Raw genomic sequence first — 26,284 nt, forward strand, 5'->3', positions numbered from 1 at the left:
TGCTTAGAGATGAGGAGTGAATGTGGTAAATGGAAAGGAAGATGTTTGTAGAGGGATTGTTTTGTACTCACTCTACAAAAACCACTAATGTGCTGAATTCCTTGAGCTGCTCATGTGTTAAACAGATGCACAGACGGGCAGTGCTGACACTTGTTTGACAAACTTTTGACTATATTTTGTTTCAGAGCAGAAATGTTTGAGCGTGCTCAGTCATGAGTTCTCCGTCATGTTCTCTCATGATTCATAAGTTTTTCTCTGACGAGTTATGAATCATATAATGACGCACAGGGTACTGTTTTTCAGAGCAGAAGTTGTCTTTACAAACAAGTTCAAAAGTTGAATCATTTACGTAAAATCATTTAAAATCCGGATCAAAATGATAAATATAAGTACATTAATCAGAGACACGCCAAAGCTTGGTTTCATTATTGGTGGACAGAAATTGCTTCTTTTGTTTTTACCCGACGCAGATGGTTCTGTGAAAATATTCAGATAGTAGTGGAGCATTCTGTCCTTGATAGAGACTTAAACCAGATCTAAAACATGATAAAGGTTGTCATTACAAGATGTTTCCTAGAGACCAAACATGACTTATTTCTGCAGTAGGATAAGATTAACTTCTGTTTTCAGTTCAGCCTCTTGGCCATCACCTTCTTGGTATTTTGAAGGAAAATATAATGGGAAGAGGATGGAACTGATTTTGCTCTATGGAAGCTGCACATTTACAAGTTAGCACTTTGTTAATTATGATGAAGCTCCAGCCTATAGCTTTGTTGATAGCAGTGGCTCCCATCTTTTTTTTTTTTTTTCTTTTTTGCTGAAAGACCCTCTCACTATTTTGCACCACCTTAAAACTGCAGCGATGGACTTTCAGGTGTGATATTTATGCCAAACTGCTATAGATTTTTGTTTTTACACAGGTCATCTCCAAAAGCGCCACAGTGCTGAAATAGAGTGTAAAAAACTCCTTGTTTGGCCATGCTTGTCTGGGTGCAACAGCGTGTCCTTTGACAACTGACAACTTCTTACATATGTTTTCCTCTAAATATTTATTTGATAGTTTGAGGTTAGTGGGCATATCTTCAAAGCCAAAGTATTCTACATCCTTGAAGCTTGAAATGTTTGGGTCTTGAAGGTCTGCTTCACCTTTCATTGAGGAAATTGAAACCTCATTTTGAGAACCGCTGGTTTATATGACTGTATGTCAGTCATGCATTATTATAAATAGGGCCATAACTGACTAAATGAAACAATGTTTTATGAAGGACTTAAAACTATTCAGACCAGGAATCTTATGTTTTAAACACTAATGTCATCTTCACCAATCCACAGGCCTCCAGTCCAGGTTCAGTCTACTCTTCCACCGGCCCGTCCAACAGTCTGACGTGGGGGACCACTTTCAGCAGCTCCTCAGTCCCTAGCAGAGAGAGTACGCTGGGTGGACACGGGGGGGCAGGCAGCGTGGGCTTCCCTTCTGTCAGCAGCATGCACACCAGCAGTGAGTCCATCGACATGAGTCTGGGCAGCGCTGGAGGTGGTGCCGGCCATGGGACCCACAGGGAGGACACCCTATCTGCTCTGGGTCGCACCGGCAGTGTCAAGACCGGCATGTCTGAGAGGTGAGGACACACAAAAAGGGGCTGTGGGAGAGTTTTTGGTATCTAAGAATGATTCAAATTGACGTTATTGAGTGTTTAAACAGGTTAATTGTTAACAGGTTAATCTTACAGGTTAATTGTGTCTCTTGCATAAATTACTTTTACATTTAAAATAAGTGAAGCACAACTTGGGAGAAAGCTGTCTGTTTTTTTCTCCTATTTGGCTGAATTCTGTATGTTTCCTTGTAGAAGTTATGTGATGCTCTATATATGATATTGTTGAGTTACTCTGCAGGTTGAGGTTCATTGGTTTTTGAGGTTGAGGTTTATATTGATTTAAACAGACTCCTAAAAGTAGTTCAATTAAATACATAATATTCAGCTTTTAAGACACTGGTTACATTAATATTTGCCATTTGAGCAATACTGAACAGTCCAAGTGAGATATAACACAATAACCCTTAGTATTCTCACAACAGTGGGTCATATTGTCATTAAATTGATATAAGCACCGCAGTGCTCACTCAGACATGATGCCGACATGTTTATTTGGAAAGCAGTGCATGTCTGAAAGGGGCCTGAAAATATGCTGCATCCTAATTTCCTGCCCAGTTTTTTTAGAACCCACAATCAAGATTGTGCACAAAGCCTCCTTCACAACGAGGCATCTCTTCTTGCGTGCTGATCTGTCCCAGCAGAGACACAAAACCCCACAGGGTCCTCAGCTGATTATTCAGTAATTGTGGTCATTGTAGCAGATTCCATCCCGACAGGTTGACTCTGTAATGCAACAAGAATGTGTTAGAGGAAACTTAATAGCTTTTGGAGTCAAAGCTCTGAGGCTATCACATCAACATCCCCACTGAGCTTTCTCATCAGTTTCATCGGTGAAGAATCTTGCAGTTTATTTCTGTTCTGAAGTATACCTCTTTTTACTCTCTAAAACTCTGCTTTGTTTCTCTGTGTCTGTTGTGCTTCCTGTCTTCCATTAGTCCCCTCTCCTCCCCCTCTGCTAGCCCTATATTCAGCCGAAACACTCTTCCTCGGAGGCAGGACAGGTAAATCTACCTGTATGCAGTGTTAGGCTTCTGGTGAGACAGCTGTGGGGTGGGGGGTAAGAGGGGGTCCTGCTATAACCACCAACCGCTGTCACAGAGAACACCACAAAGGACCTCACAGTTTCTTTGTGAGGTAGTTTTAGTGGTTTTCTCTGAAATGAGTTTCTCTGTGGTAGTTTGTGGTTGTTTGTAGGACCTCTAGCTCCTGTATGAATGAAATGTAAATGTGAGGTTGTCTGAGTGGATGTTGGCAGCTAGTATTTTTGTTCAGTGGATTATTCTGGTCGGTAATGACTGTTCACTTATCGCCACCCTGTGGTTGAGTAGAGTTACACAAGCATAGGCTGGTTATTTATTTGTCAGCTGCAAAATTACAAAATCTTCCTTGAACATTTTTATTTAGTTCTTAGTCTGTGAAATGTTTTGTCCACCATGGAGCTTAAATAAATTACATAGTACCCTAAAGACACATGCTGCATCCATTTTTTTTTATTTTTCTTTATCCTTTCTTTAGACCTAGTAAAAGAGGAACAATAGACTTTTTACAGTGTAGAACTAGTTATTTAGGCACATGCTTCCTTGCCTCCCTTCTTCCTTTTGTTTTCTTCCTCTGAAGTGTTTCTCTCCCACAGCGGACCACACTGTGGTAGAAACACTCTGCCTAAGAAAGGATTCAGGTACTACATTTCTCTTTGTGCTGGATTTTTGAACATTGGTTCACCAAATTGTCTTCTGCGTTCATATTCACTTCTCAAAGCTACTGCTCACGCTTTTTAAACAAATTTCTGTTTGGCACTTGGCACATATGTTGTTGTTGTGTTGTGCTTCTGTCAAGAGGCATGTCATGTTGTCCTCATACAGAGCTTTCACCGTGTTCCGCTGCAGCAGGCATGATGTTGGATGGAGTTCAAATTTTTTTGGCGTCTTTTTTGCTTTTTTCCCCTGCGAGTTTCTGTGGCTCACAGCTGAATTCAGTCTACGTTCACACCGTTGTAATATGTTGTTGCAGCATCTGATTCATCTTCATGTTTGATCCCGGCTATTAATCTGGCTGCTTCAGAGAAAAACATCTACCTCACTGACTGAAAAATAAATCTGATCCCCATATCAGCTTGTCCTGTAAAAACAGTCTGCCCCGCATCTTTCCTTTAATGTGTCCTGGTTTCCACTGTAACGGTTTCTTTGATTCCCTGCAGGTATGGTCCATCGCCACAGCTGCGGGGCCACGAGGAGGCCCGTGATTGGCTGCGCTCCCACTCCACCAGCGGGCTGCAGGAGTCAGCCAGCAACTCCCCATTCTCTCCTGGATCCAGCCTCACCTCCCCCTCTGGTACTCGCTTCAACTTCGGACAGCTGGGTATGCAACCAGGACCCCACGCCACATCTTTATTTACCCAGCATCTATTTCTGTTTACTACAGTAGATTAAAACACAGTTCATCAATTTACTGCATCAGTTATCGTCATAATTCTTCTCAAAAGTTGTTTTTAGTTTAAAACTGTTTACAGAATAATAGATGGCATGTTTACATGGTAAAGCATTTACCTTGATCAGTCTATCTCTACACTATTCATAATTTTATCTTTTTTCTCCTCTGTTTTAAAATGTGTTAGATAATTTGAATAACTTTGTATGTAATTCTACTTTTTATTTTTTCATTAAATATGATAATCTTAAAATGTTACCATAGAATCCCGCACATTTCAATGAATTTTAAATTAAACAAAAATAAAATAAGATTAGATAAAATGGCTTTTTGACATCCAAACTGTGTCAGTAATGTTAGAAAAATAAATAAAAACGCTTGTCTCATGTAATATGCCATATATCATAAATTTCACAGCATCCAGCCCGACTTCTGCAGCTCAAATAAATCTAGCTGGTATGCGCAATAACAGCCTGACCAATCAGGACGCCCCTTTCGACCCTTGCACCGACAACCGCCTGAGAAACTCCTGCATGTCGCTTGATGAGAAGACTCGCACCATGAGCCGATCAGGATCCTTCAGAGACGGCTTTGAGGAAGGTAATTAAATTTTCAGTGACTTTGAGTCCTGATTGTGTTTTTATTCAGACATTTGGGGCAAAATCTGTATTAGGGTATAAGCTATTCCAAATTACTCTATGACTCCGAAGCCTCCCCATCCTTATTTTACATCCTTGTGCCAAAAGGATTATTATTCCATTTGTTAAACAGAACATTAGTGCAGATTACCGTTGCTCCCTTACAAAAAAGAAAAAAAAAGATCCCCTTAGAAATTCATAATCAGCTTTGGTTCTGCTTTGTTTTCTTCATAAGCTTGTTTATTATTGGGAAAAGTACCAAGCAGTGCTTTTCTCACCAGCGGACAGGCTTCATGCTCAGGGAAACAACTCATGACCGTCTTCATTGGAAAAGTCAAGCCCTTTTGTCATGGTGAACTTTTATTGTAAACAGTTAACCCCGCCATAAAGTGCAGAAGTTGTTACAAAGCATCTGTGGAAATGTAGGTCATCAGCTGATGAAGTAAGACTTTGAACCCCAGATTAACATCAAATTTTACAAATGTCAGAGGAAAGTTCTGCACAACTGAAAGGAAAAAAGATTAGAAATGGACAGAGCTGAAAATCAAATCCAGTAACTCAGTGGTTTTGTAAACATACCTCAGTGGAATCATCCTAATCCAGATTTTAATCTCAGACTGTTTGTTTTCAGCAGACTTCAGAAAACACTCATCAGTTCTGCTTGATATGCGTATGTTATTCTGTTCTACGTATCAGAACATACACCATAAATACCTGTTGTATAAGAGTATAAGTGATACTTTTTAAATGACTGATTTCACATGCCAAGTCAACACAAACATTCAGGATTTCTAAGGAGTGTGTTAAAACCTAATAACTATGTTTCCTTGTGGCTGTTGCTTTCATTGTCATGATCATGTAGTTTTGGTGCAAACAGTTTCTTTTAAACAAATCATTAATTACACAGGTTCATAGCAAAAGGTGGGAGTTGGATGCAGTTTCTCTGGGATTTATAAAACATACACAAAGTTTTCTGAAGCAGGCCAAAAAAATAACATTTCTAACTTTGTGCATTCACATAGTTTGAGTCATGAAACTAGTTTTATCTGGCCCAAGGTCCTAGAATATAAACATTATACACAACATCCGAAGTTGCAGGTGAAATTTAAGAATTTTTAATGATAACTTCATGTATTATGTTGTTGAAGAGAGCAAGGCAGCTGTCAGTGTATTTACTTATAATGATGCAGGTCTTAAACAAATGTTTTTGAACAAATTTCAAAGTACCACACACCTGTTGTGCACATGTGCAGTAATACACAATAGCATATCTGCCTCACTCTTTACTTTCCCAGCTCTAATTCAGACTTCCCTTTCAGAGGAGGAGATAATTACAGGGATCACAGTAAAGAGGTGTGAGTGAGATGTGGTGACATTCAAAAAGGCCTCAAACCGTTTTGTCTTCCTCCCACTTTGTGTCCGTGTTGGATTGCGGTTTTTGTTTTTTCTACATGTGTAAGTTTCCTAAGTGTAGAATTACCTGTTAGCTATCGTTTGATTGACAGGACAAAAGTCACATTATTCATTCAACACTTTATTGGACTCATCCTAATGAGATATACGCTGCCCCACCCTTCATTTGTGTCATCACTTTCATCAGAATCTCTACTGACTTTTCTGTGCCCCATCAGCATAGTTTATGCACCATATAAAACAACCTATGTTTAAAAAAAATAAATAGGGGTGGGACTCAATTTTAAAAAAAATCTAAACAATTAGATGCTTTGTAATTTATTAATCTCAGTCGCAGTTTAATCACATAACTATTTGCACCAAAAAGCAACGATTAAACCATCAAGTAATCAATCAAGTAATAAAGTAATAGACACAGACATTATTATTGTAAACTCAAGCTGCAGTAATGTCTGGAAAATGTATTTAAGTGCATTTCAATTCAAAACAGTGGGAAAAGAAATAGAAAATATTCCAAAATTTAATGCCACTTTAATTTTAAATTTAAGTACTTTAACTAACAGCTCCAGCTAATCTCTAATCAAGAGTTTACAACATGTTAGAGTACTTTTAACTATTTAAATGTTTTTGCCTGTGGTAGCACCCGCAGGTCATTGAGAAAAATAAACTATACATGCTTTCACGTCAAACTCCAAAAATGCAGATTTGTTACTAGTCGCTTATTTGCTAGAGGGGTCTGACAATTCGCCAAAGTTGCTAAGTTGTTATCCGAGTTCTGGCGCGTGCACCAGTGTATTCGGTGTACCTGAAACTTCTGCACTAACAAACGTTCCACATTGTTGGCGATTCAAACAACAATTAAATGCATTTTTTAACGCATTTAAAAAAAATTAATTCATTGTAATTAAGCGTTGAATTCCAGAAGCAACAAAATATGTTATAATGCTAGTGAATTTTGGCCCAACATGAACAACAAGAAATATTTTCTCCATGAAAAATCTTACTGGGGATATTTTACACAATATGCATCAATCTGGTATTTTGTAATGTTTGTAATTTAATTAATTAGTTTGCCCATAAAATATCACATGATACTAAAAATTGCTATTAGTTTTCACAAATTTACATTAAAAAATGTTCCTGCCATATGTTAAAGACAAGCAATTATTACATCTGACAAACAGTAATATTTTAAACAATAGTAAATGAGATAAATTATTTATCAAAAAAGGCCCAAAGTATGTTCATGGAGGAGGTGGCTGCGTGTTTTGTCTCTTAAAACAGTGATAATAAGTACATGTAAAAAGCTCTTATCGCATATGATCCACACAGACTGGTTGCTGTGATGTAAACCAGACAGCCGTGAAAATAAACATTCTCCTGTTCTTGTGGCTCTCAGCCCACCTTACTGTCTAGACCAATTCCAGATAAAAGCACGTCCTCTATAAACTAGCGTCAGTTCCTTTTGAGGCAAATAAATGAACAAATGATTCTTTAAGGATCAGCTCAACCTCTTGGTGTGGTTGATGACATCACACCACTGATCCTCTCTAATCTGCTCCCAGGCAGGAAACAGTGCTAGCGTTGTTTCCATGCGTCTGATGTGTGATTAGAAGCTGAGTCATTAACAGGGTAATTCATAGGCTGTCATTAGTAGTACCACAGTTGGACTGTAACATGGAGGAGTTTTATCTTTATGGCCACAGAGCTGCAGTCATTATGTACAGGAGGAGGCGGGCAGTGGGGTCAGTGCAGGCACACAAGGGGGAACTCGGGGCGGATTGGAAAGTGAATGGAGGGGGTTTCTGGAAGAAGACTGTGGGAGGTCTGTTTATAATCATGTTAATGTGTGTTTGCGGATGTACTTTTTAATTCCCACTTTTACTCCTCCCTCAGTTCATGGATCGTCCCTGTCTCTGGTGTCCAGCACTTCCTCCATTTACTCCACGGTGAGTTTGAAAACCATCAACAATCAATCCATGTTGGATGTAATACTGACTGTTTTTCAATCCTACATTAATGCATTTTTGGGGTGCATTCCTTTTCTGGGACATTTTGCCATGTATACTATGTATACCAGGGCTACTCAATTCGGTCCTACGAGGGCCGCAATTGATTGGCTGTTAGAGCCACCTAATTTGACTCAGGTGTGTTGGTGCAGGGATACATGGAAAACCTGCTGGATTGTGGCCCTTGTAGGACCGAATTGAGTAGCCCTGATGTATACTACACAATGTAGATATTTGTGGAAATTGATGTAAACTACAAAAAAGTCCCTGGTTTCCAACCTAAAGACAGGAAAGATAGATTTAAAAAAATATTTTAGCCACGTATTTAGATGCATTGTAGAAGGTCCAGAGAGACACTTGCAGCTCCAGAGTTGCAGGTTGGAGACCCCTGATGTAGAGTTTGTAAACCAAAATTTACTGCATTTTATTTATATAGAAGTAGGCCTTCTTTTAAAGGAAAGAGACATATTGCGCGTAACAGTGCGATTAATCGCAATTAAAAATTTTAATTGTCCCGCACTAATTTTATTTATATATATATATATATATATATATATATATATATATATATATATATATATATATATACACACACACACACACACACACACACACACACACTGTAGCTAATCGGAGTCTAGTGCTTCACAGTGAAGCTCCTCCTCCCACTGGGCTGGTTCACTCACCTGGGCAGGTGCAGCAGGGAATTTCTCAGAAACAGTCTGGCCCTCGGAGGGAGAGAGTCACAGGCTGAAACTCAGAGCAGAGGAGAGAGCAGAGGCAAAATGATGGCAACTTTGTCCCTGACAGGAACTGTCACATCCTGGCAACAAACGGTAGGAATAGCAGGTCTGTGAGATGAAGAAGGTTTTATTTTTTTATTTTTTTAAATCCTGCTTTTGTGATCTTTTGATTTTTTTACATTTATGATTACATTGATTTTCTGAAGTTTCCTAAATATGGATGCTTCATATCTGAAAAAACCTTTTTCTGTTTAAGGCCAGATATCATTCAGATATGTTAAGCTTCATTGTTTGTATTTGTGAAGACTTGGTGCAGGTTTTTAAATCAGAGTGAGACATCTTTGTGTTTTGGCTGCGTCTCCAGGACAGATTGCTGTGTTGGCGTTTCTAGGATCACCTGGTTGTGTGTGTGGGATTGACAACTCAGGGTGTGTAGAGCGTGTGTGAGCAGATGCCACTTTGTAAACCATATGCCACAGTAGGGATGTGTTGACACACAGCTACACAGACATGTGTCAGTGCTTAGTGGTTGAGACCATGTGAAAAATGATAATCAGCTGCTCTGTTTACAAAATATTTTCCTTTGTTGTTCATATTGATGTCATCGTTGGTAACAACTTTAACCTCAGTTTGATATTTAGTCTAAAACAGTTGCGATTAACTGACCTCTCAGTAAAAACCAACATGTCCAGATATAGTTTCAGTTCCTGGTGCAGTTTGTTTACATGTAAACGAGGGTGTTGTATGCTTCTGTCTTGGTGAGCAGCAACAGGGCGTGCTGTGTTCGTGCGAGCGTCTGTTTTGTGTGCTCTGACTGTATGCGTATTTGCCTCCCTGCCTTGTCTTGCTATTGTTCTGTGTAGGACCTACGAGGACAATGAGGCACACAAATACACAGTGAAATGCCTTCAGGAGTTTATCTCTGCTTCCCAGATATTTTACACCAGACAATATCCACAAGTTTATAGAGCTCGTCTCCACAGAGCTGCTAAATCAAACAGCCTGGACATGTGCAGTCTCGTCTCTGGCAGATTCTACATCTGCTGAATTTCATAAAAGCATTTCAGAATTCATGTCAGTCTGCCATATAACGATTTTCTCTTCTTCTGGTGTTTGTTTTACAGAATGAAGAGAAATCTCAGTCGGAGGTAAGCATCAGCCCACCTTCAAGCGCTTCTATCCTCTTTAATTTTCTACATGCTGTGGCTGGACTTGTTGAAACATGGGGATGTTTTTAAGAGCTGTATCCAGTTACACATGTAACTGTTTTTCGACTGACCCTGTAACAGGCTCTTCCACTCTGAACACCTGTATGTGTTCTTTTATGCTCTCGCAGTGTTTCATCTCTTAACCTGGAAATATCAGCGCTCCAATCTGGGAGCCTCTCACATTTGTTTCAGCTGTTTTTCCTCATTATGTGCCTGGATGCTTGCGTGTGTTTGGGTGCTGCACACTTTTGTATCTGACCTTTTTGATGTGCTTTCTGTTTTGTGTGTGCAGATTCGTAAGCTGCGTCGGGAGCTGGACGCCTCCCAGGAAAAGGTTTCCGCCCTCACGACACAGCTGACTGCCAATGTAAGTGAACAAGCACTTAAACACAAACAAGCACACACCCCGAGAGAGAAAAATGATCTGAGCTACAATATTTGTTGTCACAAATTTTATTACTAATATGGGCATGAAAAATCTGATTTTGTGGAAGTATAATTCTTCTAATCAAATATACTTACAGCATTTATATGTAATCTATAAGCTCTGAGCTGAAGCAGCTAAAAGTGCCCCAAAATCCTGATTCAAGTAAAAACAATCCCATCAAATATAGCACCATGTCTGTCACATACCCAAACATTTTCTAAGTAGAAGCATTTAGCAGCACTGCACAGATAGCTCCCACAAAGCACTTTAATCTCAGAGGGTATAATTTCACAACTGGCAGAAGCATCAGAAAATCTCTTAAAGCATCTCTAGGCACGATCATTTCTGCAAGTCGCCATGTTGCACAAGTCTAACCACGCTTCACTTCTAATCTGCTACCTGAGCGAGTGCACGCGGCTGCTGTTTTTGCTGTGGATTAGAGATATGGAAGGAAGGCAAAGGTGTTTGATTACAGCAAGGTCTCAAGTCTCAGCACACTGCTGAGAAACCATCCCAGATGTGGACTGAAGATTTACAGCTCATGACGCCTGGATACAACGAGGTGTGGAGTGTGTTCTGAAAGACCAACACAGATGTAAAAAAAAAAAGAGAGAGAAAAACACAAAGTTGTATTGAGGGAAGGGGGCTTTGTTAAAATATTTGATTACATGACGCAGAAAGATGAATTATCTGAACACACCTTGAAGCCCCTGAGGCTGAGAATCTAAGAAGATCTTCTGTTGCAAAGAGTCAGGAGTTGAATTCACACATCAGTCAACACCTTTCTCAACTCACACACACTTTTGCAGACATCCACAGATCCTGCAGCTTCACACACCAAAGTATGTTTAACTCATGCTGTAGATCAGGGGTAGCCAACGTTGGTCCTCGAGGGCACCAATCCAGCAGGTTTTCCAGATTTCCGTGCTCCAACACACCTGATTTACACTAACGAGTCATTGTGAAGATCCTTATAGGCTGTTGGATCTATTTAATTTGAGTCAGGTGTGCTGGAGCAGGGAAATCTGGAAAACCTGCCGGATTGGTGCCCTCGAGGACCGACGTTGGCTACCCCTGCTGTAGATGCATTGATTTACCATTTTAATCATTTAATTTTACACTCCTTTCTTTTCTGATGTTCTTATTTGACCAAAATTTAAGTTAGAATTTAAAATATGTCCAAGCTGTTTAACCAGAAAGTCTTGGACTGTGGTGCCCTTGAATATATAAATGGCTACTGCTCCAAGGACTGTTTTGGGTAAATATGTGTAATGTGGGGACTAACCATTTACTATAGGGTGCTATTATATTTGTACATTTATTTGGGTTTGGTTAGGTTTCAGTCTTGATATGATGGTGACTTGACATCATGTTTGGGTTTAAGCCACAAGGCTGAAGCAGTCGCGGAAGGGTGTTCACTTTCTCAAGGACACTGCTGATTCAGGCCGTGTTCATCCCATGACTTCATCCACACTCATCTTGTCCTTTGCAGTCCAGTTAGTATCCTCGGTTGAGCTGCTGGTAAACGTATTTCAAGGTTTTTTTTATTTTCCATGGCATCAAGTAGCCGTCATCCTGCAGCAACCAACACAGGGATCTGTTTCCCACTGAACTTAAAACCTTCCATAAATGACAGCCAGAGGGGAAATCTGCTGCGATGTAACTCAGGCTTGCTTCCTCTCACCGTGGATACAACTCTTAAAGAGGTTTATTGGAAATTTCTCTTGCAGAGTGAAGTATAGAGGTTGAGGAGCTGATGCGTGTCTGAGTTTTTTTTTTTTCTTCATATTTTGCAGTGCTTTCTGCTCTGTTAACTGCTGTTGTATAAACCAAGATATAGAGCTATAACTTGTGTTTTTTTTCCTCTACAGGCTCACCTGGTGGCAGCATTTGAGCAGAGTCTGGGCAACATGACCATTAGACTGAAAAGTCTCACCCTGACAGCAGAGCAGAAGGTGCAAGCAGCTTCTCTTGTTTTTAACTGAGTGCAGTATTATTTGTGTGGACATTTAAAGTCTCTGCAGGTGATTTGTCGATCTGAATGTCTTGTCTTCTCTGCAAAGGATTCTGAGTTGAATGAACTCAGGAAAACCATCGAGCTCCTGAAGAAGCAGAACGCTGTTGCTCAGGCTGCCATTAATGGAGTTATAAACACGCCTGAACTCGTGCCTAAAGGAGACCGGACAGGTACAGACAAACAGTTCAGATTTCATTAAAATTAGGAATGCAAACAAAGTGTCCCTGCATCTTTTTTAATAAAAGTTATGAGGGACTGGTTAGTGACGGCCTCAGCTGATGTTTGACAGTCTTTGTTTTCAGTAGGATAAAAAAACTGAACATACTGAATAAAAGACTACGGTCTGACAGACACAAACATGTTCTTTCTGCCTTTCGTCTTCTCAGCTGGAAGTAACAGCAGTCCGCAGCAGAATCAACAGCCTGACCTGCGCATCAGGCGCCAGCACTCGTCTGACAGCGTCAGCAGCGTTGCCAGCGCGACCAGCCACTCCAGTGTAGGCTCCAACATGGATGCTGATGCAAAAAACAAGAAGAAGAACAAGAAAAACTGGGTAAGCTGGGAATTTTAGAACCATAAATGTTAAGACAAGTGAAATCCCTGTGTGCTGAATTGCTAACAACCAGTCAGGATTCTTGGTGGTTTATTGTTTTTGTCTCTTCATTTTCATCTGTGTGTTGGAATCACATGTTTGGGTGTTTCTCCTTTTAGCCATCTTTCACTGGGGAAAAGGTGAATACGAAGGATTTTAATCATACAGTTGTGCAGAAAACTAACATTGGAAGTGATTTGGTTATTTGCAAATAAAATAGATATTTTGGTTGAACTGGGCTAAATTTGCTTCTTCAAATTTCCAAATCACTGCTTACCGACTAGTGTCTAGCCCTTATGATAGCTTTTCCGTCACTAATTATTATTTTGAAGAAAAACATCAAATATTCTGATTAAAAACTTAAAATGTAAACTTTCCTTTTGTTTTGGTGAAAGACATTTTTGTGCACTGGAGGACAAGTCAAAGATAATGAAGTATGCAACAATTTTTTTCCCCCTATCTTCCCATAGACCATGTTTAGAAGCTGAATTTAGTTTCCTGCTTTAGGTCACAGTGATAATGACCCTTGTCTGTGCATCCAGCAGTCAGTGTTTTTTAAACAAGACCCCACAGGAAGTTCCTGCATGCAGGTGTTGCTCACATCGTATGTAATGTGGGGTGTATAGGGGCAGCATGTATTAGATTATGAAAGATCCTTCTCTTCATGGTGGCTGTGAAGTCAAATCAGCTCTAGTCATGTAGGGGTTTCTAGTTTAATCTGTCCCTCCATAACACATAAACACATTCAAACCCATATGAACGTGCTGTTTTGTCTCTCTGTCTTCCTTTGCTTCGCTTCATGTGGCAGGTTTATGAGGTAAGAGTGGTATGCTGAGTGCATTAAAAGCAAAAGAAGCCTAACTCCCCCTGCACCTTTTATAGGTTACTAACCACAGTCCTTTTCTTTCCTTCTCACCGTCGTGCCTTTCTTATTCTCTCTTTCATCCCTTCCCTGAAAATATCTCTTATGACACTTGAGCTGGCTTGTTTAAGGAAAGATCCATTTAAAAAAAACGACACCAGTGATAGATTTTATTTTTCTACAGCAGGGAGGAGCAACTCTGGTCCTCAAGGGCCACTGGCAAGTTTTAGATATTTCCTTGTTTCAACACACCTGTTGAACCCATTTCATTTGAATAAGGGAAACATCTAAAATTTGCAGGACAGTAGCCTTGAGGACTGGAGTTGCCCATCTCCGTTTTACACTGATGTTGATGTACACTGATTACACTTGACTGATGATAAACTAAAAGATTTTATTTTTAGGACTCACAATGTATTGATGTGAAGAACTTTGGGCTGAAAATGCATTTTCTTTAACTTAACGGGATCCACTTCACAATATAAGGGCGTGTTTTCTAAAATCATTAAACAACCATAAATGAAACACGTTGAGGGAAAACGGGTCCTTTAGTAAACATCAAACTTTGCATTTGTTTGTGTGAAGAGTTCTAGCTCTAAGTTAGTCATAAGACAATTTACCAACAATTCCCTTTTCTCCCTAAGACTCCCGTGCACTTTTCTGCAGCCGTTTTCTGATACTTTCGTCTCTTCTCTCCCTCTCAGTTTCACTCCCAACCACACATGCTTACTGTTTGTTTTCCTGTTCTTTTTTGTTTCCTTGCAGCTGCGAAGCTCCTTCAAACAAGCATTCACCAAGAAGAAATCTCCCAAATCGGCCTCTTCTCACTCGGATATTGAGGAGATGACAGACTCGTCGTTGCCATCCTCCCCTAAACTGCCTCACAATGGCACCTCAGCCCCCACCCACATGCTCAGGAATACACACTCCAATACGTTGTACGACTCTTTTTGACTCCTGGGGATTACAGCCACTTATCATCATGTACTTACACTGCAAACTTTCTAAGCTACTTCTGAACTGTGGTATCTCCATGTGTTTGTGTGCACATACAGATTGTCAGAGTGTTTGGACAGTGAGGCGGAGACAGTGATGCAGCTACGGAGTGAGCTCAGGGAAAAGGAAATGAAGCTGACTGATATCCGCCTGGAGGCTCTTAGCTCTGCGCATCAGCTGGACCAGCTCCGGGAGGCCATGAACCGCATGCAGGTCTGCAGTTACTCTTTACCTTATCAGAACATGTCACAATGGAGGGTATTTTTACACTTTAAAATCAGCGTTCTGTAGAAGAAAAATCTACAATAGCTTCTTTGAGACACTCTTATTTTAGGTGTTTTTATCATGCATTTCAAAGAAGCTAACATGGACTGTTGTGCATTTGGGCAGCTGGAGATCGAGAAGCTGAAGTCAGAAAATGACCGTCTGAAATTGGAGAATCAGGGCAGCAGGACAGGCTCCCAGGCCTCCATCTCATCCTCTCCTCCCCCTCACACACACAGCCAGACCCCTGGCCCAGGACTCTCACAGCACAGCCTCAACCTCGCCACCAGCGAGTCTACAAGCCTCGGTAAGTCAGAGCCAATCTCATGGAACTCCAACGCCATGTCACAAGCTGGATATAATGCACAAAATAGTCATCTTTCTTTTTTTTAAATGTTGTGTAGAAATTTGTTAAATTATTTTAATTAATTTTTAATGCTTACAGTTTACAACAGATAAAGTCAAATGGAAACACTAACTTGTTCCTCCCTTGCAGACATGTTGCTGGATGACACCGGTGGCGAGGGTGGGATGAGGAAGGAGGGACGACACGTGAAGATTGTTGTCAATCTAGATGAGGACAGCAAATGGGGAGAGGTGATGCTTCTAAAAAAATTGTTTGTCAAGGCTTGTATTGTGCATGTGGCTTTTTAGTTTTAACCCCTTACGATGCAGACGTACCGGTGTCGGTACATGACTACTAATCAACAACACTGCAGCCATGTGTGCAAGCCCTTCCGTCATGAATGCCCACAATATACACATCAAATGAAAGCTCAAAGTCTCGTCTTTCCGATGATATAAACCATTTTGACACGTAACAACACTAAACACTAAAGCGTTTTTTACAGAAAAGCAGAAAGTTTAAATGTGGACTTTCCTTACCTTTGAGGGCTCTCTATAGGTCAAACATCAATATTTCCCATCAAGATTGGTCTCATTCTGTCCGTACAGGTTAGGCGAGGACAAAAAAATATTTTTTTTGTGTGTTCTAAAGTGTATAACTTTTTATCAGTAATACTTAAAGTGATTCTGATTGCTGTGGGTTAAACTAGAGAGTGTTACCTTTACAAAGAGCCCAAGCCTGTACTTACAATCCAGAGGGTTCAATAACAGCAGTAATTCTCATTTGGAGAGGTCATATTACAGGCGTTTTTACCAAAATGTCCCTGCTTGATAAGGGGTTAAACATCTATATTTTTTTTCATTGCAGGAGAGCCGCCCTCGTCATTTTCTGATTGGCTGCATTGGCGTGAGTGGTAAAACTAAGTGGGACGTCCTGGATGGGGTGGTGCGAAGACTGTTCAAGGTAATTAAACATGGACAGCTGCACCCCACTGTATTTCATTTTGTGTTTTTAATTCTTAAGTTATCAATACAGTCACATTGAAATAAGCTTTTAAAGTATTTAAATCGGTGCAGAAAGGACACGAGTTGGTATCATCTTTCGAAAGCTGCTTCAAGCTGAACTATTTCTCTGGCAGGAGTACATCACTCATGTGGACCCGGTGACTCAACTGGGCTTGAGCACAGACAGCGTGCAGGGTTACAACATCGGTGAAATTCATCGCCCGAGCAGCCCCAGCACGGCCAGCACACCTGAGCTGCTGCCTTGTGGATACCTGGTGGGCGACAACACCATCAACATCCAGCTGAAAGGTACCTCAGCATGACAACACTGCAAACACCTTATGTTTTTATCTAACAACATTTGGTTGACATAACTTATCAAAAGGGAAAAAAAAGGATCAACGTTAAGAATTTTCACAAAAAACTCATCATTGCTTTTTTTGTGTGTGCGTGCCCAGGAGCCAGCAGTGAAAGTGTGGATTCGTTTGTGTTTGAAACGCTGATTCCGAAGCCGATGCTTCAGCGCTACGTCTCCCTGCTGAAGGAACACAGACGAGTCATCCTGTCGGGGCCAAGCGGCACAGGAAAAACCTACCTGGCCAACCAGCTGTCCCGACACCTGCTGCTGCTGGAGGGCCGACCTCTGACCCCAAACGCCATCGTCACTTTCAATGTGGACCACAAGTCCAGCAAAGTAAAACACACAGATTGATTTTTTTAGTTGATAAACATAAATACTGTCATTATTATTTCTGTTTTGTTGGATATAAATGGATAAAATATGAAAGGCATCAGATTAGATTGTAACAAAGAACACTGAGTGACTAACACTCTAGCCTGACAAGTTGTGTTAAGGAAACAGTGATGCATGAGGATGAACTGAACTCTGTGTCTGCAGGAGCTGCGTCAGTACCTGTCAGGTTTGGCAGAGCAGTGCAGCAGTGTCTCAGGTGCAGACAGCCCCCTGGTGGTCATTCTGGACAACCTACACCACATCAGCTCCCTGGGAGAAATTTTCAATGGACTCTTCAACTGCAACTACCAGCACTGGTGAGTTCACACGCACCCATCTGAAGAGAAAAAAATGTATGAATTTAGATACATGTCCTCATGTCTTGCTATTTGATAAGTAAAACTATCTCAGCTGTTTCACGCCTGGTTATTTCAGGTCCAAATGTGATCTGATGACACAGAATCATTAATGTTCATCTCTCCTTTCAGCCCTTATATCATCGGCACCATGAGCCAAGCCACATCATCTGCCCCCAACCTGCAACTTCACCACAACTTCAGGTAAATAGTGTCTAATAATTTTGTCCAGAAGAATTCATATTAGTACAATCATATTTATCTCTATAGTTTTCCCTGCTGGAATTTTTTTTCATAATTTTGAATATTGGTGCATTAGGTGGGTGCTGTGTGCCAACCACACGGAGCCAGTGAAAGGGTTCCTTGGTCGCTACCTGAGGAGGAAGCTCATTGAGATGGAGATTGGTAGCCGAACACGCAACGTGGAATTGGTGAAGATTATCGACTGGATCCCGCGGGTTTGGCACCACCTCAACCGCTTCCTGGAGACTCACAGCTCCTCTGACGTCACCATCGGTAAGGAGACTTTGAAATGGAGAAGATCAATCAACTCTTGAGTCACAACATAAAAATGGTGTTTTACCTCTCCACTCTGTGGCTTGCAGGACCTCGTCTTTTTCTGGCATGTCCAATGGATGTGGAGGGATGCAGGGTTTGGTTCACTGATCTCTGGAATTACTCCATCATCCCCTATATGTTGGAGGCTGTACGCGAGGGACTGCAGGTAAAAACACTCACCTGTTACTTTGGGCTCTCTCCACAAATGGCCTGTAAAACAAGGTATTTCACTGGTTGTGGTTCCTATCAGAGTTGATTCCACATCCATGTAATATGATTAAGGATGATGGAACTGTTCATAGAGAGTTGGGTTATATGAGTGCTCTCTGTGAGATCGGGTATCCAGTTTTTAATCTACAGTATTTGAAGCCCCTGCATAAGAGGGAACTGGAAAGGCAGAACTCAGGAGCAATACAACTCCTATTGCTCCTAAACTCCTAGGGAAAATAAAAACAATATTAGGAAGAATGGGTACCATCAAAGACTGCAAAAGCACGGAGGTGTTTGCATGCAATAATGAGTCTTTTTACTATAATCTGGAGCAACTTTCACTTTTTATTGTACTGTATTTAATTTCTACTCCCATTGTGCAGTTTTACTTCCATACCTGCACATATTGGCATCTGTTTATCAGAAATAGAGAAACCGGCTTTCAGTTACACAAATTTAGTTTTGCAAAGCTAATGTCCTTCAAGTTAAACTGTTATCAGAAGCCTCCGTGTTTTTTATGCACTTTGAAAAAACTTCAGCTCTTACCTATGCCTGAGGTGGTTTTCTGTCTTTTTTTAAAAAAATGTGTTGCTGTGCATAACAGACTCACTGAAGGCCTCTCCCTACTCTTCTCTCACATCTGGCAAAGACATCTTATTTTAGTTTACAATTCTCCAAAACTCAGCATGACGTCCGTCCACACTGCACTGCCTAGTTATTTCACTTCTGTGCATTTTTCGTTTGGGAACAATGTAAATATTCGGTTCAAATTCACTCAGTAATAAAATGAAAACAGCCTGGATTTTATTTCTCCCTTTGTAGCTGTATGGCCGCAGGGCTGCATGGGAGGACCCAGCAGCCTGGGTGATCGACACCTACCCGTGGTCATCAACTCCCCTTCCAGGTGACTGGCCCCCACTGCTGCAGCTCCGCCCGGAAGACGTGGGATTCGATGGCTATTCTGCCCCAAGAGAGGGAGTCAGGAAGGAGCCGCCACAGAGCGACAGTGACGCAGACCCGCTGGTGAGTCAACACAACAGGCTGTGATGCCCTAACTCCGTATGTAAGGCAGGTTATGCATGCACAAATGTTTAAAGGGAATATTTCTGATGAAACAGTGTCACAAACCTCTTGTTTTGGCCAACAGATGAACATGCTGATGCGTCTGAAGGAAGCAGCAACGTCATCAAGCCCACAGAGCTACGACAGCGATTCCAACAGCAACAGTCACCATGACGACATCCTGGACTCATCCTTGGAGTCTACTTTGTGATGCTGTTGAAATACATTTAATATCATTTTTTTTTTTTTACTGTTCTCATAATGAGAGCTACTTCTAAATATAATCTCATGCCACAAAATGCAGCCACCTTAACTTGGGTGCAGGTAACCCTATTATTTAAAAGGCAAAAAAATAAAAGAAAAAGATAAAACTGCATTTCAGTAAATGGGTAACAAAAGTTTCTACTGCACTGCTGTTTTTTTTCACCGTTGTGGCCCATGGCTCCTCCATCAGGAGCCTGACATCTACTTCAGACAGACAGATTTCAAGCACACAGCCTGTCCTTGATGGTGAGGCGTCATTTTTATCATCTTCACCAGCCATAAGTCCTGCCTGACTGCAGTGTACCAGAGCAGCCTGCAGATGGAGATACAGACCCTCATATTTGGAGCATTGGTGAGCCTGCGCTACCACCCGCTGCTGGCTGGCTGGCTGAACAGCCAGTATCCTTCTCTTCCATCTCCACAGCCTAAGTTTCTGTGACTTGTGATGGATAAATCAAGCCAAAGTGAGTGTTCAGACCTACATGCCTGAATTCATTTTAAAATGCCTGTTCCACATCACAAAACCCTTGAGTTAAAAAGACCTGGTCTGAGGAGCACATGAGTTACTGCCAGATACATCATAATGTGTTTTTTGGACAAAAATCTTAAGATTTGTCATTTCTGTCTAATGATCACTATACTAGAGATCATCTTGTGAAGAGATCACGCCAGCTGTGACTGATGAGTAGCTATCATGACAACCAGGTGTCCTCTCACTCTTTAAGATCACTTTTGTTGTGCAACAGTGCTTTAAAAGTAAAACTGAACTGTGGATCAGACCACGTCCATCCTAGAAGTTGACTTTCATTTTGATTATATTACACCAGTAAAGTTTCATGCATGATCAATGGTGGTACTTCCTGTTTCAGCAGCCGTCTCTAAGACAGTGGTTCCCAAACTGGGGGCAAGTTATGTCAAGGGGGGCACAGCTAGGCTAAATAAAACTTATTTTTTTAATTGACATTATTTTTGTCAATAAAAAGGGGGCCCTGCAAAAAAAGTTTGGGAACCACTGCTCTAAGACCACAGCTTGCCATGTTGATAGGCACAAACAGGATTGGGAATCAAAATCAGTTACAATAGGAAAAAAATAAGAAAAATACAGAGTACTGGAATCTACCACTTGAGAGGCTAGGGACATATGCTAACATTAGACTTGCACCCATGTCTTCATGCATTGTCCTTCAACATAAACAGATCAAAACATGAATTTTCTTATATAAAAAATTAACATTGGGAATTAAAATGTTTACCAACTAAATATGATCAAAACTATGAATCAATTAATATGTGGAACTGATGTTTTAGACATTTTTCAATGACAATTTAACCTGAGACATTGAACAGCATGTGTTTGAGGGCTGCATTCAGCTTAGATTAAGTTTTGTTTACACTTAGGCAATGTTAACTTACCATCATGTACAGCTGCCAAATGTGGAATGCAGCCCTTTTTTCTTTACCCCCACTTGAGTTCGCATATCATTTCAGGTTGAAATGTCTGGTGTGAAAAAAAAAAAGTTCTAACCATTCCCTGCCTTGCTCACAAGGAGTACAAACCAGCTATGCAAGGACAGAAGCAGGAAGCAACACTCACCACAATCCTTGCTGTTGCTTTCTTTTTTTTGAGTTGGCATATCACACTTAACAAGGTCCTCGCTGATAATATCCTTACAAACAGCTGGGAACCATTTGCTCCCTGAAAATAGTTCTTTAGAAATGGAGCAGAAAAGAAAGATATCGGTTTTATTGATCAAACACACCCATCAGAGCTGCTAAAAAAACAGTCCTTTGCAGCATAGCATGTACAGCTACTTTTAAAAGGCAAGAACAGAATTAAGTTAACAAAAACCTTAAAAGGCTCATTTTCTCTAACTCTCACTTTGGCAAGATTTATTCTTTTTTTCATTTTTTTTTCTTTTGGGATGTCCTAAATTTGTGTCACTACTTTTTGTGTAATTTTCCAAACGATGCCTCTACCACTTACACATTCTTACTTTGACCCATTAATCATGCTGAGATCTCAATGCACATTGGCCCATGCAGGCTGTTGTAGCACAAATCCTTTTTTGGTGCTGGACTGACTTCTAACAAACAATGCCTTACTCTTTTCTAACAGACTATGTGCATTAGCTGATTCTTTGTCTAGATGGCTGTAAACTTAACAGGGCTGCGAGGCAACTCTCCTCACCAACCTGTGGTTGTCGAGGAGCGGCGTTGACCTCATATCAATCACGGATGCCGTGGGATTGAATAGACATGAATGAAGAGCAGCGCTTTGGGTTTTAGATAAAGTTTTCTGCATGTGTGAACCAGTGCTGAGAAGACTGTAAATATTTTGGTCTAATTGCGAGAAAGAGGAAATTTTAGATGTGTTTTGGTGCTTAAAGTCAGAACCTGTTGGATGAGGGATGATTTGTTGATTTTATCTGGTCCATCCCATCCTTTAATTGTGCTTTTGCCACGCTTGTTTTGAATATGTGAATGAGATTTAAACACATCAAAATCATTAAGTGAAAATTAGTGTATACGCTGCTTTGTTTATAGTAATGAAATTAATGAGAGGTTAAAGTTATAAAGGTACTTTGGTTGAATGATAAAGGTTTGATGTATTTGTGATTTTAAAAATATTGTACTTTTTCTTTCTTTTAAGCCTCCCTGTCTGCCTTCGAGGAAGGGCAAACAGATTAAATGGGGGTCACGTGGTCCTTCACTTTCAATGTTTTTTGTCACGAATCCTATGCAACATTCATTCTGCTCTCCAAATTGAAGCCAAAAGCTGAAGCGTATTTGTCCCCTGAGCAGTTTTCAGTACTGCCTTCAAAAGTTCAGCATGGCTCCAGATTTATGTCCAATAATCTTTGTGTGTGTGGATGTGTGTGTGTTTATTCCTTAAAGGCTGTCCTTGTACTGTCTTTGTAAGCACAACGAGTGTGACTCCGTCTGTGTAAAGCCTACTCTGAGGGATGCGGATGTTGAAGCATTTGTCTGGTCTGTTTTACTACACAAACTATGAATGTTTAGCCTTCTTAGCCATGTACAATTTTTACATGTAACATAACTGTAAATAGTTTATCTTGCAGCATTTTGATGACTTTTTCTAGCCAATTTGGTACAATACTTGAAACTGAGTATTTTGTGTACAGTCTCTTTACATCAGAGAGGATTGATGCAGTTTATCATCACTTGTCTGTCCAGATGTCGGAAAATCTGTTATCACTGTACTAGTAAGTTATTGTGATTCAATAAAATTTATGATTATTTATGACTTAATGTTAACGTGCCTTTTTCTTAAATGACCACATGATTGTGTTTAAATCATTTACAATTTTATTTGGTGTTTATACAAAAAAAAGTGAAACATATATACAGCACATAATACAAAATACTTATTAAACAAATATAAATTATTAACAAAACTGCTACAATTTCAATAAACGACTACTGTCAAACCAAAAAAGTAACTTAATATTCTTGGCTTAAAATCTCCATACAAAATTGTACAAAACACTGTACAATTATACAAAGCTGTGCAAAACAGCAAACTGTGTCTTGGAAGTAGATCCTGTCCAGCGCGCACGTGCACCAATGAAGCTATAAAGAGACATTTGTGGTTTGATGTTTCGGGCAGCAGCTTCTTACAAATCTGTTCACAGTTTCATTAAAACAAATGGCGGGTTACAAGTCCATATTGGCTTTTTAAAATAAATTAAGATACGGTTATTTCTTCTTCGTCTGACTCTGAGAAGTCCGAGTGCTTACTGGAGAGGGAGGGAGAAGAGAGGCTGGACCCTGCCGCCCTCATTCTCTCTTCCTCCTCTTCCTCCTCCGCTTCATCCTCGGCTGAGGACTTTTTGCACACGTCGCTGAGATCCGGGTGCGGGTTGGCTTTGGTGGGCAGAGTTTGCTCCCGGCATCCACCAGATGACAGCAGCTCGCGTTCTTTTGAGTTCCTCCACTTCATTCGTCGGTTCTGAAACCAGATTTTCACCTGAAAGTGGGGAGAGATAAGTGAGAAAAGTCTGTGCGTACGCTTCGCTCTGCGTACTTAACATTTTGAATTCTTGAGATTAAGTTACCTGTGAGTCTTTGAGGCCCAGTTTAGAAGCCAGTTTCTTTCTGTCAGGCTTGCTGATGTATTTCTGTTTCTGGAACATTTTCTCTAGGGCTTTGCGCTGAACGTCGGAAAACACGGCCCTCCTCAGCATCCCTCTGCGGGGTTTCCCTCTGGTGGCCAGGGGCCAAGAAAAGGTCCCGGGGATGGGAACAACGGAGGAAGATGCTGCAATACAAACACAGAAGAAATTTCTATATTATCATCTTTAAAACCCGGCTCATGTGACATAAATTTAGTCGAAAAAGTGAAGCAACAGGCTATGTTAACTGCTTGGTAATCTTAAGAAAATGAAGCCCCGACTGCGCTTCTGAAGGGCTCCTTGATACTATATGAATATGGTTCTTCTTTAAGACCATAGTTTGTGTGTGTGTCCCCCCCCCCTTTTTGGATCTGAGCAATACGTCTCAGTTTTGAGTGAAATGGCACGAGGTGACTAATTAGCACATTGGCCGGTCTTCAACCGCATTGGTATGGTAAAGAGATGGAATATCCTTTAAGGAACCCTGTGAGGGCGGATAGAGGAGTTAATAAACCGTGAACGGTAATTGTGTAGTAATGAACTAACGCAGAAAAGACTCAGGACAGGCGGCGAAGGCCATATATTATTGCAACAAAAGGAGATTTACACTTTCAAACTAAACACAACTGCATACCAGAATACTGATGCCAAGCGGGGGGAGCAAAGAGTGGAGGGCAATGGCGCATTTTTTTTATCCCCTCCTTCGTGCCCTCAAATCATTTTCATTAAATGAACACGAAAAGCTATTCAAGACGCTGGAGTTGTTTTGTTGAGGCATTCAGCTGAGCCCATGAATAGACTCCATCTCCATTATGATTTGTCTCAATGAAAGCCGGGACTAGCGACTTTATAGACTTTTCTAAGGGATTATTCTTTAGCTCAACTCGTTGATTGGTCCGGTTAGAGAATACAGGAACGTTTAAAGGCCCATATTGATTGGGGGGCAGTGGTAACCTATCCTATGGGCCATGCAGCTTGCATGAAAAAAAAATTCTCCAGCTGGGACATTTTGGGTGCAGTTGGCACAGTGAAAGTTGACTTTTGAACCTCACAACGCAGGCCACTTCTCTGTGCGCTCTGCTCACTGGACTCACTGTAGCTGTCCTACAGCCGCAGTAGAATCAGGAACAACGACGCACTATGTGGTCTTGTGAGAATATTGAAAACTCTCAATAGCGCCTAATAGGGAAATTAGTGCATGACTGGTTCACGCCTTTTGCCCGCCTGGTAAAAGTCACTCTCCTGGGTGTGTGGGTGGTTTGCCCGGTGGGAGCTGACCAAATTGGTCACGGTGTTGGGGGCTTTGTTACCGCCATAGTGGCCCGGTGGCCCCTCGGGCGCTGTGGGAAAACGCAGGGCCAGAGAAATGCCAAAACGCCCCCAATGGGAAGCAGGGAAACTATAACTTGCCACCCCGCCTCAAATTTAGAGCGTGACGATTTGGGATAATTGGTTAATTAGGGTGGGTTGGCCCTGGCAGGGGCCAGAGCCTGCAGTCCCCATTAATAAGACAGTGATTTCTTCTTTTCTGGCTGTTTGTCCCTTTTCTTCCTCCGTTTTAGTTAAAATATTTGACAGGGGTGACAGCATTTAAATGCAATTAGCACAGGCAGTATTCTAAAGGCCGCTGAGGAGAAAGACATCAAAGATGCGCTTACCTGGTAAATAAGGTGTCCTGAATATGGGGTGGAAAGCTCCCTCGAAGCAGGGAACAGGGAAGGTCTTGGAGTGCAGGCTATGGGCTGCAGGGGGTGAAGACGCTGTGGAGGAAACGTCATGCGTAAAATCATTCCTGGATCTGGATTTGAAAATCCAAAATAATCATAAGTTCAAATTCAAGACGCAAACATAGAAACTTCTGCTAACTCACCAGTTTTTGGTGATGGTGCGAGGATGGCGCTAACTCCAAACTTGAGAAAACTTGGGTCCTTGCTGCTCGTCACTGAAGTTTTCGGTGAGCACGATTCGCGCGTCACCGCGGTAGTGGCCAGCGCGCGCTCCACGGATGAGCCACTAAAAGATAACGTAGTGGTAACGTTGGGCAAAGAGGTACTGGCTGGTGGGACAGTCCGGTTTATGAATGCGGCTGGGCGGCTTATGCGGAGCAGATCCTCTACTAGGAAGCCGGAGTGGTTCGGAAAAGCGGATGGTAGAGTCTGGTGGAGCGGCAGTGCCGCGGTGGGCCGGTACAGCCCCGGGTAGAAGGCCGGGGGTGCAATGACACTTGGGATCATCATGGTCCCAGCTTTACGAAAAAAAAGATAGAGAAAGAAACTAAGAAATTAAAAAAAAGTGGGGGAAGTTGCCGTGTGAAATCAGAAATACTCCGGGTGTCAGTTGAGAGGAACTCAGTCGTGTGAATGCCTG

General features: G+C 41.2%; 2 protein-coding genes across 6 annotated transcripts in view; one reads left to right on the forward strand and one right to left on the reverse strand.

Moving 5' to 3' along the window:
• The window catches only part of nav2a (neuron navigator 2a), a 234,295-nt gene extending 211,246 nt beyond the window's left edge, over positions 1-23,049 (forward strand). For 2 of the 3 annotated variants that reach the window (XM_041991998.1, XM_041992015.1), the window contains 24 exons: positions 1,333-1,619; positions 2,591-2,656; positions 3,289-3,333; positions 3,853-4,013; positions 4,500-4,682; positions 8,030-8,082; positions 10,010-10,033; positions 10,386-10,460; positions 12,392-12,475; positions 12,584-12,707; positions 12,924-13,090; positions 14,757-14,929; positions 15,047-15,200; positions 15,378-15,558; positions 15,748-15,848; positions 16,465-16,560; positions 16,736-16,910; positions 17,060-17,295; positions 17,500-17,651; positions 17,823-17,894; positions 18,010-18,206; positions 18,296-18,414; positions 19,281-19,481; positions 19,606-23,049. In XM_041991998.1, the coding sequence (XP_041847932.1) occupies positions 1,333-1,619; positions 2,591-2,656; positions 3,289-3,333; positions 3,853-4,013; positions 4,500-4,682; positions 8,030-8,082; positions 10,010-10,033; positions 10,386-10,460; positions 12,392-12,475; positions 12,584-12,707; positions 12,924-13,090; positions 14,757-14,929; positions 15,047-15,200; positions 15,378-15,558; positions 15,748-15,848; positions 16,465-16,560; positions 16,736-16,910; positions 17,060-17,295; positions 17,500-17,651; positions 17,823-17,894; positions 18,010-18,206; positions 18,296-18,414; positions 19,281-19,481; positions 19,606-19,731 (3,252 nt within the window). In that variant the 3' untranslated portion in view covers positions 19,732-23,049. The remainder of the gene's footprint in view (positions 1-1,332; positions 1,620-2,590; positions 2,657-3,288; positions 3,334-3,852; positions 4,014-4,499; positions 4,683-8,029; positions 8,083-10,009; positions 10,034-10,385; positions 10,461-12,391; positions 12,476-12,583; positions 12,708-12,923; positions 13,091-14,756; positions 14,930-15,046; positions 15,201-15,377; positions 15,559-15,747; positions 15,849-16,464; positions 16,561-16,735; positions 16,911-17,059; positions 17,296-17,499; positions 17,652-17,822; positions 17,895-18,009; positions 18,207-18,295; positions 18,415-19,280; positions 19,482-19,605) is intronic. The other variant, XM_041992006.1, reaches the window with a different exon arrangement.
• Positions 23,050-23,099: 50 nt separating this feature from the next.
• The window catches only part of dbx1a (developing brain homeobox 1a), a 42,132-nt gene continuing 38,947 nt past the window's right edge, over positions 23,100-26,284 (reverse strand). For 2 of the 3 annotated variants that reach the window (XM_041992050.1, XM_041992057.1), the window contains 4 exons: positions 25,788-25,930; positions 25,576-25,677; positions 23,861-24,063; positions 23,100-23,772 (listed from right to left, as the gene is read on the reverse strand). In XM_041992050.1, coding sequence (XP_041847984.1) covers positions 23,491-23,772; positions 23,861-24,063; positions 25,576-25,677; positions 25,788-25,930 — 730 coding nt within the window. In that variant the 3' untranslated portion in view covers positions 23,100-23,490. Of the gene's footprint in view, positions 23,773-23,860; positions 24,064-25,575; positions 25,678-25,787; positions 26,241-26,284 lie in introns of those variants that run through there. The other variant, XM_041992041.1, reaches the window with a different exon arrangement.

The sequence above is a fragment of the Melanotaenia boesemani genome, chromosome 1 (assembly GCF_017639745.1).
Source record: "Melanotaenia boesemani isolate fMelBoe1 chromosome 1, fMelBoe1.pri, whole genome shotgun sequence".
NCBI lineage: Eukaryota > Metazoa > Chordata > Actinopteri > Atheriniformes > Melanotaeniidae > Melanotaenia > Melanotaenia boesemani.